The sequence below is a fragment of the Macaca fascicularis genome, chromosome X, assembly GCF_037993035.2.
Source record: "Macaca fascicularis isolate 582-1 chromosome X, T2T-MFA8v1.1".
Lineage (NCBI taxonomy): Eukaryota > Metazoa > Chordata > Mammalia > Primates > Cercopithecidae > Macaca > Macaca fascicularis.
The window spans coordinates 160,258,541-160,274,929 of record NC_088395.1 but is presented as its reverse complement, the minus strand read 5'-3'; the positions used below and the strand labels follow the sequence as shown (position 1 = coordinate 160,274,929).

General features: G+C 51.8%; 1 protein-coding gene across 1 annotated transcript; it reads right to left on the bottom strand.

The window, feature by feature from the left end:
• Positions 1-10: 10 nt before the first annotated feature.
• Positions 11-14,596, bottom strand: OPN1MW3 (opsin 1, medium wave sensitive 3). The gene is made up of 6 exons (XM_045383769.2): positions 14,444-14,596; positions 8,790-9,086; positions 5,926-6,094; positions 4,289-4,454; positions 2,505-2,744; positions 11-228 (listed from the first exon to the last, which is right to left on the bottom strand). Exons 1-6 carry the CDS (start codon positions 14,553-14,555, stop codon positions 118-120), a joined length of 1,095 nt encoding a protein of 364 aa, XP_045239704.2. The 5' UTR covers positions 14,556-14,596; the 3' UTR covers positions 11-117.
• Positions 14,597-16,389: the final 1,793 nt, after the last annotated feature.

Here is a 16,389-nt window from a genome sequence, read left to right as displayed (position 1 = left end):
CCTCTGTGACTTTGTTGGTTTTGGCAAAGATAAATTACATTTATTTCACAGGGATGGAGGAGGGGGAAGGGAGAGGTGGCCAAAGCCCTGGTGGGCGGGATGGGTAGGAGGCAGATCTCATGCAGGCGACACCGAGGACACAGATGAGACCTCCGTTTTGGAGGCGCTGGAGAGTTCAGAGCCGTCGTCAACCTTCTTCCCAAAAAGCTGCAAGATGCAGTTTCGAAACTGGAAGGACAGAAAGTGTTATTGAGCAGAGCAGGAAAGGGTGGAGCCCTGTGCTGAACGTACGTGCCCGAGCCTTCCATTCACCCATTCCAAACGCCATGGGGGATGGAGGGAGGCTTGGGTTATTTCTCCCTCACACGCCGGGATGTCATCCGACTTAGCAGTTGATGGTGACTACACTGGGTTGAAGTGTGTTCCCCAAAAGATGTGTTCAGGTTAAGACGAGGTCACACTGGAGCCGGGTGGGCCCTAATCCAGTGACTGGTGTCCTCATAAGAAAAGGAATGCTTAGACACGGACATGCAGACAGAGGGAAGATGGCCACGTGAAGATGAAGGCAGAGACTGGGGCGACACACCTTGGAGTCAAGGAGTGCCAAGGACTGCCGGCAGCCCTGCAGCTGCTTCTCCCTCTCGGCCTCCATGGGAAACCTTTCCATTTGCCAACACCCTGATTTCAGACTCATGATTTCCAGAACCGTGAGAGAATCCATTTCTGTGGTTTGAAGCCACCGAGTTTGTGGTAGTTTGTGACGGCAGCCGCAGGGCAGTCATCCACAGTGACAGCTAAGGGGCAGTGGTGACCTGTCCCCAGACTGTCTGGTGAGCGGCTCAGAGAAATGTTAATGAAAAGGCATGTGGTTGTCATGTTTTTTCCAGTCCATGGATCTGGGGCAAGGTGAGGCCTAGGTAATGACAATCTAGCCCCTACCTCATCTCTCCAGGCAAGAGTCTTCCGGTACCAGGAGGAGGTCTGTCTTTGCTGCTTCACCCCAAAGAGATCTGGGCCATATGAATGTCTCAAATCATGTCCTGTGTCATCACTGAAGTAACCGCAATGCTTTGAGGACCCAGACCAAAGGCATTTTCTAATTATTTCAGGCCTACTCTTGACTAGCTCTACCTCCCTCTATCATCAAAACTCTCAAAATTAAAAAACATAATGGTTGAAATTAATAACATAAGACATGGGATGAACAGCAGAATCAGCTCAGCTGAAGAGCTGGGAGATAGGGTTGAGGAATCCATCCAGCAGCTGCTGCTTGAGCACCCGCTGTGTGCCAGACTCTGTCCTGAGCATAATTTCCTGTCTTCTTGGAACTGCGTTCCAGAAAATTCTCTCAGAATGTGTCAGGACAGGATAATTATGTGGAAAGGGTGAAAGCAGAGTTGGGGGCCTGGTGAGGTCCAGAAGTGCCAACATCTGTCTAGGAGGGGGAGTTCTGGAAGGGAGAATGGAAATAATCCAGTAAAGATAGTACTTGGCAAGATAGTTTAGGATCCCAGAAACCTAGAAAAGATCCTCATGAAAGTCAGGAAACGGGGGTCAGGGATAGAACTACACTCTGGGCATCAGTGCGCTACAGCGAGTTCCCGGAAATCCACTGCAGGCCTGGTCCTACTTACTGTTTAAAAGTTACCAGAGAGAATGAACCTTTAATGAACTCTGCAGACTTGGCTTGTGTGAGTCAAAGCCGAGCCAAAGGGGCTGGAGCCGTTGAGTGGCTCTAAGATGGAGGAGCAAGGAAGAGCCGAGTGGAAGGGATGGACTGGGCCTGGTGAAATGGGAGGCCCCTGCGCACCTTTCTGGCCACCATCGAGTCACATCACAGCTGCGCTTTAATGAAGCTTGTAACCTACAGGAGGTAGGGGGATTTAGGTGTGTGAGCAGCTTGCTGCTGAGGCCCAGTATGTCAGCTAAGGAGGCTGCCTCTGGGCAGGACCACAGCACTTCCCCACTGAACTAACCCACGAACTCGTGAAAGCTCTTGAACTCTTGGTCAGTGTAGCCAAGAAGGGCCGACTTTTGTTCTTATAGGAAGACAAATTCCAGAGGTTATGGTTTGAAAATGGAGAGATGAGGGTTGAGAAGGGTTGAGTCTGAACAGAAGAGGGGTACATGTAGGGTGGATATACCTAGGGCTCACCAACTCCTAGAGCGTCTGAACGCCAGGGGAGCCCCTGAAGCTCGGCAGCCATAGTTCTAGGGCCACCGGAAAGGAAGAGCACATGGCACACAGACGCTTTGGGAAATGCCACCCTCAGGCTGAGACTATAAAGGATTCCAGAGGGCGCACCTAAGCCTTCTGCTAAGGGCCAGCTGGAGCTCTGACTGGGACTGGGTCACATGCTGAGCCTTTCCCGGTCATTTCCCTGGGGGATCCCCCAGATGCTCCGCGGGCTTCTCATCAGAGACATGATTCCAGGTGGGGCCATCACTCTGTCCTTCTAGGCCACACAGTATTTTGAGTGGGATCTGCTGATGGCGTTGCTTACCTGCCGGTTCATAAAGACATAGATAATGGGGTTGTAGATAGTGGCACTTTTGGCAAAGTAGGCTGGCAGGGCAGCCATCAGAGGGTGGAAGGCGTAGCCAGGGTTGGCAGCAGCAAAGCATGCGAAGAAGGCGTAGGGTCCCCAGCAGAAGCAGAACGCCAGGAACATCACCACCACCATGCGCGTCACTTCCTTCTCTGCCTTCTGAGTGGATTCAGACTCTTTCTGCTGCTTTGCCACCTGAGGGAGACAGGGACAGTGAGTCGGGGGTTGGGGGGCAGCAAGAGGCAGGTGCCCCAGGCATAGGGAGATGTGGGAAGGAGGAGAGGAGCCCAGCAGCCAGCTTCCAGCCCTGAGTCGTGCATAGCGGGTCCCAGGCAGACATGGCGGCCTCAGGCTGGCCCTGGGGGAGTTCTAGAATTGGAGGTGGCACGTAGCTAGGCCTGGCCTAAGACAACCTCAGAGCTGGATCTAACAAGCTCCTTTGCTTCACCTGATCCCTTAACAGACTGTTCTGTCCTGCGCTCAGGCCTGAGCATGGAGGCCGGACCTGATCACTGGGCGTGGAGAATGAAGGAGCTAACAAGATGGAGATGGCGGGGGAGGCGAAAGCCGTGGCTGGCGGGGTGCCCAGTGGGAGTTTCAGAGCAATGCATACACATCCCTCAGGCTTCCTAGGCCAGGTTGGCCACTCTGTGGGCTAAATCCTGCCCTGGACTCATTGTGGCTGAGGGCAGCTGTGGTGGGGTGACTCCTTCATGCCTGGGAGGAAGGAGACGAATGACCTCCAGGCAGAGGCACTGTGGGGGAGGCCACAAAGGCCAGCAACCAGCTGCCAGGGATGAGGGACTGATGGCAGGCAGATGAGTGGGGATGAGAGAGGGACTGTGAGGGCTGGAATGCGGGGACGGCCAAGATAACAGGGCTAGGGTCACATTCTGGAGCTGGGGCTCCACCATCCCAGACTAATACAGCCTAAGCTATGGTTGGGTACGTGTGGGAGCCTTCAGCCCAAGGTGGTGGGGTGAGGGGGCCTTTCACAGGCTCACAGACTCCTCTAGGGAGAGCTCAGCAGGCATGCCCATCCAATTGTGGGCACAGGTAGCTTCATATAGGAAAGCCACCACCCTGAAAGGGCTCCCACTGCTAACAGAAAGAACCAGCCTTGCTCTCCTCACTTGCCTGATGTCCCGCAGGGGCTCCCGGTGGTAACCTAGTCTAGGGGTAGGGGGTGATGGCTGTGGACAGGATCAGCTTCCCAAGGCAGAGGGCCAGATATGGAGGGTGGAGAGTGGGTCGGGGGTCAAATGGCACACTCGGGTCCACTCCTTGGTCGGCCCCACAGCCTATGAAAGGGACAAGGGTACTCCGGTGGCAGCCTCATAAAAACATGCCTTGATTTGCAGGTGTCATTTGCTGATGTGGCTGCTCCACTCTACTCTGTGGGAAAGGCAGCCTTTCCACCCCGGGGAGAACTGTCCGGGGTCGGGGAAAGGCACACCTCTATTCCCTTAGCGGACTCCTCCAGGGAGGGAGTGGCAGTGCTTTCCCGTCTCACAGACCTGAGGACAACGGGGCTGGGGCTGAACCTGCAGGCAGTGGTACAGCCCCAAAGGAATCGCCTGATTCTCATCGCTGGATCTTAATATTTTCTTATAGGGGTAGAATCCTCTTCTCTAATGATTTTTGAAAAAAATAGTTTAGGAGTCTCAGTGGACTGATTTGGGGGCAGAGACACTTAGGGGCAGGAGGGGGGTGGGGCCAGGAGGAGTCGGGGGGCTTACCGCTCGGATGGCCAGCCACACTTGGAGGTAGCAGAGCACGATGATGGTGAGTGGGGTGATGCAGCAGGTGACCATGAGGACAATCATGTAAGACTGCACCCCGGGGTACGAGCTGCCACTGAACACATCTGGGCCGCATGAAGTCTTTAGGCCGTGGGGCCAGTACCTGGAGAGAAGGGCCAGCAGCCAGTCCTGATGCAGGGGGCAGTGACCCAGGACCCCCAGCTCAGGCATGGTGCTGACTCGGATGGAGTTTGTTTTTTTAAATTGAGGTGAAATTCACTTTGCATGAAATTTCCTGATTTGAAGTGATCAATTCTGTGACAGTCACCACCTCTGCTTCCAGAACATTTGCATCAACCCAAAACAAAACCGTTGGGTAGGATTTTGGTAAATCCTTGTCCATTTTTAGATGTCATGCCTTTCCTGTTTTTAAAATTCTGGTAAAATGTACATAACATAAAATGTACCATTATAGGCCAGGCACAATGGCTCACGCATATAATCCCAGCATATTGGGAGGCAGAGGTAGGAGGATTGCTTGAGCCCAGGAGTTCAAGACTAGCCTGGAACACGCAGTGAGATCTTGTCTCTACAAAAAATAAAAAAATTAGCCGGGTAAAGTGGTGCACCTGTAGTCCCAGCTCATCAGGAGGCTGAGGTGGGAGGATCACTTGAGCCCAGGAGGTCGAGGGTGCAGTGAGCCATAATTACACCACTGCACTGTGCCAGCCTGGGTGACAGAGTGAGACCCTGTCTAAAAAAAAAAATAAATAAAAGTACCATTATGACCTTTGGTACATTCACGATGCTGTGCAAACATCTCCACTATCTGCTTCCAGAACATTTTCATCTACCCAATCACTCCCCCTTTTTACAAACGGAGTGTGAGGTTCCATCTTGCCCTGACCTTCTGAGAACACCCGTGAAGAGCTGAGTCTTTTATCTGAGGTCAGCTAGGCCATGACTGAAATAAAAGGCCCTGCTCACTGGGTGGCCTGAAGGATTAAATGAGACAACCCGCGGGAGAGCCTCCATCAGGGTCAGCTCGCCACACATGTTTGATAACAGGCAACTGTGTGGGGCATGGCGGCATGAGGAGGGTGGGAGACAGAGACAGGCTTTCACAAGGTTTGTTTCCCAGAATGATGGAACGTTCCCAAAAAAAGAACATTCCCTCTCCAAACACCACGAGAACTTATTCACGGGCTTGTTGATAAAACAGTGAAATGCTGTCCATCCAGTCCCTCCCAATCAAACATTTGAGCCACTTGCTTGGCCTGGCCAGGACATGTGCTCTGCAGGCCCAGGTGGATCTATGACCCAAGCAGCCTCTGAAAGGTGGGGGGCGGGGTGGGGCAGCATGTTCAAGAAAGAGACCTGGAATGCAAACACACTGTCTGTTCACTGACAGCTGTGTTGATGGCCCGAGCTCTGTGTGCTCCTGTGACCCGATCGTGCTTGGGACAAATATGTTTCCAGAGGTTCGGAGACCACAGATCCATTTCTATGTTGCAGCCACATTCATACATTGATAGACGTTGCATGCTCAGAGGTGCCCAGAGAAAGGAAGTGATTTGCCTTAAGGTCACAGAGTCTGACCCTGCCCACTCCATCTTGCGCCCTTGCACCCTTACCTGCTCCAACCAAAGATGGGCGGCGCCGTCCACACGGCAGCCCATACCCAGGAGAAGACAATGCCCACGATGGCGAGCTTGGCATCAAATCTCACGTTGCCAAAGGGCTTGCAGACCACCATCCATCTCTCCCAGGAAATGATGGCCAGGGACCAGAGACCTGTGATCCCTACAGGGAGAGCAGACAGATGAGGGCTTTGTGCCGAAGCAAAGGTGGAACAGCCTTCAATGTCACTGCTCCCTTCCCCGACCAGCCGAAAGCTTTCAAAATCAGGAGGTGTCCTCCCACCCAGCTGTAAAACCTAAGTCTCCAAAGAGTGTTTTCAGGTCCAGGGTGAGCAGGCCCCTGGGTCAGCTTGTTTCTCTAACTCCTGCTTTCCACTTCCTTCCCCATGTCATTCAGCCTCTCCTCCCGCCTTGCTTCCCCACTGACCCCAGCGCCTTACTCTCTGCTCCTCTGTTCTCCTCCTCTCCTCCCCCTTTCTTTCTTTCCTCTTAAACCTCTGTTGCTCTCCCTCTGGAGCAGGAGCTTAGAGCTCCCAGTTTGGCCAGCGGGTTTCTTGCCAACCCAGTCTTAGAATCTCGAATCTGGGAACAGAACTCAGGGAGCTCTGTCCTCAACCTCCACACATCCAGCACCAAAAGGGAAGCCAGAGCCACAGACACAGTGGCCAGTGCCCGTTCACCCACAGGAGCCCTGTTACCACTTCTCGCCCTCTTGGCCACCAGCCCTTCCTCTAATGACAGAACTCTTGATGGCCACGTCCAGAGCAGCATAGCCACACTGAGCTGTTGTTGTCCCAGCCAAGAGCAAGGAATCAGACCCTGTGTAGACTCCTGTGTTCCTCCTTCCGGTACACACCCATGTTCCTTTAGGCGTTTGTAAAGGCCTTAGATTCTCCCCGGCTCCCTCTCTGCAGTAGGTGGAGACAGTTTCCCACTGTCCTGCTTAGACCCCAAACGTCTGCACACAGAATTCAGGGCTCCACGGACTGAGGTGGAAAAAAACGACATCTTTCTCTCCATCAACCTCGAACAGACACTGGGCATTTCCTTCCATTATGAACGTGGCAGTATTAGCAGTACCCGTGACTCGGTCAGCGAGAGAGGTCACAGATGTTTTTCTGTCAATTCATAGAGGTGGCAGACAGTTTGAGCATCACTTATGTTCATCACTACTCTGAAATAACAGTGGTTGTCAGGCGGGATCCTGTTATTTAATACTTTAGTACTGAGTGGTGTCACTAATACGTTTAATACATGCTTTTATTTTTATTTACTTTTTGAGACAGAATCTCACTCTGTTGCCCAGGCTGAGTGCAGTGCTGCCATCACAGTTCACTGAAGTCTTGACCTCCAGAGCTCAAGTGATCCTCCCACCTCAGCCTCCTGAGTAGTCCTGGGACTACCGGTGTGCCACCACGCCCAGCTGTTTTTATTTGTTGTAGGGAAGAGGTCTCACTATGTTGCCCAGGATGGTCTCAAATTCCTGGAGGCAAGCAGTCCTCCTACCTCAGCCTCCCAAAGTGCTGGGATTACAGGCATGAGCCTGGCCAATAAATGCTTTTAAAGAAAGACTGTGCTACTGATGAATGTTTAATACTTCGATAACTGTTTTTCAATATAATTTGCTGCCTTTGTAATCCTGGGGGTCTCATTTTATGCGTTTGCAAAAATTCCTCTGAGATGGGGTCCATAGGCTTCCCAGATGGCCAAGGTCATCCGTGGACCAAAACTGGTGGGGAAGTGCTGGCTGCTTGGCACCTGACTGACCCAGGAACAGACCATGAGCAGAGGCAAGGGTGAGCGGGAGACCCTGGCAGAAGCAGAGATAGACGTGGGCGGAGATGCAGGGGGGCACTCAGGAAGGGTCGTGTGACCACCGAGGCCATGCCTGCTGCAGAGAGCACTCAGATCTGGGGATGGACCTTCTCTGCCTGACCTTCCCTTGGCTCCCCTTCTAGACTGTCAGGGTAGAGCCGGGACTTGGACAAACGCCCTCTCTGGTCTGGGCCATCGTGGGTACAATTCAAGGCAGTTAACAGGGAGTGGGGAGGCTGCTAAGAGAGACGAGGGGAGGCAAGAGCAGGAGCTGCTCCTGTTGGATGTGGGGTCTCCTCCTCCTGAAATAAAGTTCCAGCTGCTGGGCGTGACCTCTGAGGCCTCCAAGACCTGGGCCTGGCCACCTTGTGTCTGGCAGCCACGGCTGCTTGGTGGTACTCTGCCCACTGGAACCACCAACTGCTCCCACCTGCTCCTCCACCACCTGCCCCAGGCCCTTTCTTGTCTGAGAGGACTGATGACAGTACTGTGTGGTCGCCGTCTGGGTGTAGGGCCCCCTCCTTAGTACAGAGCCTGGCACACTGGTACCTCTCGGCCACTGTCTGCTGACCTGAGCGGAATCATGGCCCACAGATATATTAGTGATGGGGATGGGGAGAGGATCTGGGAATTGTGTCTCCTCCAGGAAAAGCAGATGCCGGTGAGCTGAAATGGCAGGCATCCCTAATTGCAGGGGAGTTCTGTCCAGAGTGCCCAGAGTCCCCACTCCCCTACTGTTCTGGAGTTGTCTAGCTCTGTATCTGTCTCCTCCCACACCAACCCCATAGCTCCGAACTGGCTGTTCCCGGGCAGAGCCTGACTCAAGAGTAGGAACTCAGGGTATGTTGGACTGAAGGGAGCTGAATTTAATGTGACTGTCCAGATAGAAACCTCCAGAACCCTTCATTATATGGATGTGAGGCACAGATGTGGAGGGAGATAGACCCACAGGAGAAGCTGGGCCCAGCTCATCATGAGGTGGTCGGAGGGGCTTGCAGAGTGAATGAATGGTTTCTGCTGAGCTTGGGCCCCGACTGGCTTACCACACAGGGAGACGGTGTAGCCTTCCAGGACACACATAGGGTGGCCCAGCACGAAGTAGCCATAGACCTGGTTCACAACACTGATAGTGCTGGCGATGACGGTCTCTGCTAGATCAGCAACTGCCAGGTTCACCAGGATCCAGTTCAGCGGGTGGCGCAACTTCTTGAACTTCATGGTGGCAGCCAGCACAAGCCCATTTGTGAAGACGGATGCAATGACCACAAAGATCATCCAGACACTGGTGAGGTGGTACACCCATCTGGGAGCGATGTGGTAGTTGGGGCCTTCAAAGGGGCCTGGGGGCAGGAGGCAGAGGAGAGAGAGGAGCTGGGCGGCAGCCTCGCCTGTCTATACCAATGCCGATCTCACCTCTCCCTGCCCCATCAAGGCCTCCCCTCCGCCTCCCGCCCTCCTGCCTTTGCAATTGGCTCTTTCCCTCCAGCTTTGCCCATCCTCAGACCGACAGCCTCCCCTCCATCCTGTCGCTCAAGCCAGAGACCATCGCCTGCTGGTCACCGGCACTGGCACCTTGAACTTAACGGAACTCCTCATCATCTCCCCAAACTGATTCCCTGCTCCCAGTGTGCAGTCACCCCGCTTCCCTGCTCCCCTCTTCCCTTCGCCTCAGCTCTACCTCCTACCTCCCAGAGTCCTCTGCCCTTCCATAGACAGACGCTTTCCTCGTGTAAAGCCAAGCTCAGATGCATTTGCCTTCCAGAAGCCTTTCCAGATTCCCCAACTAGTGGTAACTCACCCCCTTGAGGGGAAGACCACTACCCACCTCTGTCACCTTCTGTCACATATAGGAGTTACTGTTCATGATGATCTGAATGTGCGTGTCCCCCATAAATTCCTGTGTTGAAATCCCAACCCCCAAGGTGATGGTATTAGGAGGTGGGGCCTTTGGCAGGTCATTCAGTTCATGTGTGCAGAGCGAGTGGGGCCCTCATGAATGGGATTAGTGCCCTTATAAAAGAGGCCCTAGAAGCTGGGCATGGTGGCTCACGCCTGTAACCCCAGCCACTCAGCAGGTCAACGTGGGAGGATCACTTGAGCCTTTGGGAACAGTTCAAATTAGCTGGGAATGGTGGCTCATGCCTGTAATCCCAGCACTTTGGGAGGCTGAGGCAGGAGTGTCTCTTGAGCCCAGGAGTTCAAATCCAACCAGGGCAACATGGCAGCATCTCATATTAAAAAAATTTTTTTTAATTAAAACTTTTTAATTTTTTAAAAGAGTCCCTAGAGCGCTTTCTAGCTCTCTTTTTACCCTGTGAGGATACAACAAATTGTTGGCAATCTGCGGCCAGGAAGAGGTTCCTTGCCAGAGCCCACCACGCTGGCACCCTGACTTCCAGCCTCCAGAGCTGTGAGAAATAAATTTGTCATTTAAAAGCCACCCAATCTATGGTAATTTCTCTTTTATTCTTTTCTTTTTTTTTTTTTGGTTTTGTTTTTTGTTTTATGAGACAGAGTCTTGCTCTGTCGCCCAGGCTCGAGTGCAGTGGTGTGATCTTGGTTCACTGCAACCTCTGTCTCCCGGGTTCCAGTGATTCTCCTGCCTCAGGCCCTCAGGTATCTGGGACTACCAGGTGCGCATTACCGCAATGGCTAATTTTTTTATTTCTGTAGAGATGGGGTCTGGCTATGTTGCCTAGGCTGGTCTCGAACTCCTGACTTCAAGTGACCCGCCCACCTCGGCCTCCCAAGTAGCTGGGACTACAAATGCATTACTTCTCCTTTTTATTTGTAGGAGTTTGCTAGGGCTCTACACCTTTTTTGTTGGAAGGACCTTTGTCGTAACATTGTTTTTGGCAGATTACTTGAAGGGATTGCAAGCCACAGACCTGCTGCCATATAAGGCCTCATGGAGAGTCCCAAGATTTATCAAGAGATTCTTTAGTTGTGTGTTAGAAAGGTCCAACTCAAGCTAGCTTAAGAAAAATGGGGATTTCCTGGCTCCGGCCAGGAGAGACAGATAAATCTCACCCCTAGCACAGCTGGATCCCACAAGGCCCCTGCTGCCCTCTGTGCACGGGCCCCATTTGTTCCTAACACAAGGAGCTTCCAGAAACCCACTGACAATGTCTGCAGTTCTGATACCTGGCACTGGCTCCCCAGGAACCCTCAGTATGAGCAGTAGGGACAGACCATTGACAATTGAAGGCCTTCGTGGTGTCAGTCTCCATGCAGAAGGAAGCAGAGGGGAGCAATGGGGTTGCTGATGGACCTAAGAACAGAGAACCCCCAAACTGTCGGCAGCTCTTCCCTGGGAAGTACTTCGGGTGAACTGGGGAAGAGCAGCTGAGACTGGGAGGGTTTGGGACGCTCTGGCCTGTAGGCAAGTGCAAGGGGCTGGAGCAATCTAGGTGCTGTGACCTCTCAAAACAAGGCAGCCAGTTCTCTTCCCTGGCAACCCTTGCGGTCCAAATTGGGCAGTGCAGGGACAAGGGGGCAAAGGAGAGAACAGGTCCCAGCAGCAGTGGGGGAGAGAACAGGTCCCAGCAGCAGTGGGGGAGGGGACAGAAGCTGCCACCAGTGCAACTAGAGCTGGTGTAATGGCCTGCCTCGCCCTTGTGAAAGTTCTGGAACTGATTTCATGAAGCAACGAGCAAGAGAATCAAAGTCAACTCCCAGGCAAAGTGATTCGAGGAAATACAGGGAGAGAGGGAAGGCAGCAGCAGGGGGAGAAGGGGACGCAGTGGCGCAGAGAAGCCAGACTTCTTCAAGTACACCTTTTTTTTTTTTTTTTTTTTTGAGACAGAGTCTCGCTCTGCCGCCCAGGCTGGAGTGCAGTGGCGTGATCTTGGCTCACTGCAAGCTCCGCCTCCCGGGTTCACGCCATTCTCCTGCCTCAGCCTCCCGAGTAGCTGGGACTACAGGCGCCCGCCACCTCGCCCGGCTAGTTTTTTTGTATTTTTTAGTAGAGACGGGGTTTCACTGTGTCAGCCAGGATGGTCTCCATCTCCTGACCTCGTGATCCGCCCGTCTCGGCCTCCCAAAGTGCTGGGATTACAGGCTTGAGCCACCGCGCCCGGCCAACTTTTCTAGATTTTAATTTGAAACTTTTAGCTGTTTTATTACATAATTATAAAACAAAATTTAAGTGGCTGGGGTCGGTGGCTCACATCTGTAATCCCAGCACTTTGGGAAGCTGAGGTGGGCAGATGACTTGAGGTCAGCAGTTTGAGACCAGCGTGGCCAACATGGTAAAACCCTGTCTCTACTGAAAATAAAAAAATTAGCTGGACGTGGTGGTGGGCACCTGTAGTCCCAGCTCCTTGGGAGGCTGAGGCAGGAGAATCGCTTGAACCCCGGAGGCGGAGGTTGCAGTGAGCTGACATCACGCCACTGCACTCCAGCCTGGGCGACACAGTGAGAGTGTCTTGAAAAAATAAAATAAAATAAAATAAAAATTTAAATTGAAAGACCAATCTCTGAAAATCAGCAACAAAAGAAATGAAACTAAATGCATATCCACTGAGTGGCCTATCACTTAGAGAGGGACTGTTCTAAGGGACTTGAAACACACTGGTTTACTACACTACCTAGTGGCATATACCCTCAGGGGAAGAAGACCTGTGAAGATGTGAAAGTTTTGGTCACCAATAGGTGAAGACAGGGTAAGGTGTCCAAATGGCATCATTTTCCATCCACACTGCAGTGGTTTAATTGGTATGGGCGTTGAGTTTCACTAGCCACCAACACCCCTGAAAAGAGACACTCTCCTTGCCAAAACACACCAACAAATCCAACCTGCCTCTGGTCAGACCCTCAGGTCAACTGCCAATTTACAGAAAAATCATAATGAACAACGTCAGAGGAGCCTGTCAGGCTACGTCATGAACGACTTGCTTTCTTCCAGAAATAAATTGCAGGGAGATAGAGTGGGAACCTCTAGATTCAAAGATAGTCAAAAGGCTTATCAATCAATCTGAATGTGTGGACCTCAATTGAGCCCTGGTTCAAGCAAACTGAAAATACGTATGACGTTTTTTGAACACTATTAGGTATTTGAAGCTATTCAGGAAATATTGTTACACTCGTCAGTGTGATGATGACTTGTGGTTATGTATTGAGAAGATCCCTTTTCTCCTAGAGTAACATAGTAAAGATTTACAGAGGGAAGGGTGTGAGGTCTTGGATTTGCTTCCAAGAATCAGGAAGAAAGAGTAGTGGAGGGGTTACAGATGAAATGAGATGAAACTGTGGAAGTTGAGTGATGGGTACCGGGGTTCATTACACTCTATTACACTCTTCCTTCTACTTTAGTAGATGCTTGAAGTTTTGTGAAAAAAAAAACAACAAAAAACAAAAAACCCACCCGGACATTTGAAAAGAGTGCATTGAAGCATCATGCATTGATGAAGTCTGGGGGCATCTAGGAAGAGACTGTTGCATTGCCACCAAGGAAATTCTGGGCACAGTCATGTTGAGGTCAACTGCAAGATCCTCAGCCGGTTTGGTCTGGGCACTCTGTCACTAATTGGCACTCGGTCCTGGCCACCCCACAGTGGGATATTTATTGCCAACCAAGGAGCTGGCGTGGTTTCTGGAAACCACAGCCCCATAGCCTGCATGATGTTCTTTTTTTTGAGACGGAGTCTCGCTCTGTCACCAGGTTGGAGTGCAGTGGCACGATCTTGGCTCACCACAACCTCCGCCTCCTGGGTTCAACGATTCTCCTGCCTCAGCCTCCCGAGTAGCTGAGACTACAGGCGTGTGCCACGAAGCCCAGCTAATTTTTGTAATTTTAGTAGAGATGGCGTTTCACTATGTTGGCCAGGATGGTCTCTATCTCTTGACCTCAAGAGCCGCCCGCCTGGGCCTCTCAAAGTGCTGGGATTACAGGCATGAGCCACCGCGCCCTGCCTTCACGATGTTCTTGAAGGCACCAAAGGAATTTGGTTTGGAGGAGGGGCCAGGGGAGAGGGCCAGGAGTAGGGAGGTCACTGGCGTCCTCAGCTTCTTTGAGGGCCTGCGTGCAGCTTTTGGATTGGGCAACTGCCAATGGCAGAACTCAGGCTGCCCTGATGAGAGCTTTCAGCTTTCTATTGTGCCTGAGCCCTCTCTCCCAGGACTGCTCCAAAGGGAAAGGTGGCCCTGGGCGCCAATCTAGCCTCTTCCCCCAGAGGTGTGCAGCCAAAAGCTGTGTGGCCCCATCATAGAGTTCAACAAAATGACTGCTACAATCTCTGCCGACCCCGAAGTTCTAGAAGTTTCTTGCCCTCTGCTGCTGTCTTCCCCACCCTCCCGCCTCCCTTGGGTGTGTCAGTATGTTGCCTCCTTTTGGCTTCAAATGTAAAGACAGACCCGACTCTTCCCCAGGAAGCTGAGGGACTCTGTGGAATGAGAGGTTACTTGCTAGCAGTGAACACACTCATCTACGGGCCAGAAAGAAACAGCACATAAATTCTTCCCCAGCCATGGATTCTCAAAGAGGCTGGGAAGCCTGTGTGGCTTGCGAATGCATATTCGATATTATGGTGTCCTTCTAGATTCGGAGAGGACCCCTGGATTCATGTCGTCTGAAAAGCTATGGGAGAAAGCCTCTGCTGGTGGGGATGTGCAGAAGAGAGATTCCCTTGGGCGGGGCAGGTGGGTGGTCGGTGGCCCCCAGTGCAGCCACCCAGCCTCCACGGGCCTGCTGGCTCACCTCTGGTGGAGTTGCTGTTGGTGTAGGTGAAGATGCTGGACTGGGTGCTGTCCTCATAGCTGTCCTGCGGATGGCGGCCTGCGAGCCTTTGGAGGCTCCACTGCTGGGCCATGGCTATGGAAAGCCCTGTCCCCGACGGCAGCCAGCCCTGGCGCATCACCTGAGGGTCACGGCGCTTTATACTGGCCTGTGGGATCAGCCCGGGCCTCTTCACCTTAAAAGCTCCCAAATCCTACACTACCTGATCTCTTAATTGGGCCTGGGACTTAGACCTCCACCTCCCACCTCTTGCTCCCCTGCTCCTGAGGTGAGCCCCCGAGGGCGGCTCAGAGGGATTTGCTGGAAACCTGTAATCCCAGCTACTGGGAGGCTGAGGCAGGAGAATCGGTTGAACCCGGAAGGCAGAGGTTGCAGTGAGCCAAGATGGCGCCACTGCACTCCAGCCTGGGCGACAGAACAAGACTCCATCTGAAAAAAAAAAAAGTGGCTGGGCACAGTGGCACACACCTGTAATCCCAGCCCTTTGAGAGGCCAAGGTGGGTGGATCACCTGAGGTCAAGAGTTTGCGACCAACCTGACTAACATGGTGAAACCACATTTCTACTAAATACAAAAAAATTAGCTGGGCATAGTGGCGCATACTTGTACTCTGAGCTACTTGGGAGGCTGAGACAGGAGAATCACTTGTACCTGGGAGGTCGAGCTTGCATTGAGCCAAGATCGAGCCATTGCACTCCAGCCTGGGCAACAAGAGCAAAACTCCGTCTCAAGAAAAAAATTTAACACGCCACCTAATTGCGATAAAAAAAAAAAAAAAAAAACAAACCCTGAACCTGTTTAGATTCCCACTTGCAGAGTATGTGACATCGCCTTCTGCTACATTCTCACCAGCCCTAGACGTTGTTAGGCTTTTTAATTTTTGGTGTTCTGGTGGATGAGAAAATAGTATTTAATCGTTGCTTTTCGTTTACTATTCCCTGATCACCTTGCAATTACATGTTTTTTCATAGGTTTTACTGCCTTTCGTTTTTCGTCTTGTCTGAGATGTCCGTGGCTACCGTTTAATGTCTTTATATTGGGTTATTTGCTCTTAGTTTACTGATTTGCAGTTCTTTATATATGTGATGATTAGCCCTTTATCTATTAGATATATTTCAAGCTTTGTTTTTCTTATTTGTTTGCTTTTATTTATTTATTTATTATTTATTTATTTATTTTTAACTTTTTGAGACGGAGTCTCGCTCTGTCACTCAGGCTGGAGTGCAGTGGTGTGATCTCGGTTCACTGCAAGCTCCGCCTCCCGGGTTCATGCCATTCTTCTGCCTCAGCCTCTTGAGTAGCTGGGACTACAGGTGCCCACCACCACGCCCGGTTAATTTTTTGTATTTTTAGTAGAGACGGGATTTCACCGTGTTAGCCAGGATGGCCTTGATCTCCTGACCCCGTGATCCGCCCCTCTCAGCCCCCCAAAGTGCTGGGATTACAGGCGTGAGCCACCGCGTCCAGCCTATTTATTTATTTTTTGAGACGGGATCTCAGTCTGCCACCCTGGCTGGAGGGCAGTGGTGCGATCACGGCAGCCTCGACATCCCCGGGATCAAGTGATCCTACCGTCTCAGCCTCCTGGGTAGCTGGGACTACAGGTGTGCACCACCACTCCAGGATAATTTTTGCATTAATTATTTTTTAATAGAGACAGGGGTTTCGCCATGTTGCCCAGGCTGGTCTCGACCTCCTGGGCTCAAGAGATCCACCCACCTTGGCTTCCAAAGTGCTGGGATTACAGGCATGAGCCAGCATACCCAGCCCTTGTTTTTGTTTGTTTGTTTTGTTTTGTTTCCCGTTTCTTTCATTTTTAAAAAAATTATTATTAATCAAGTCCCATTTTTTTCTCCCCTTGGTTATTTGGATGTTATGTACATATGTAGCTTCTTTTCTAGTGATTA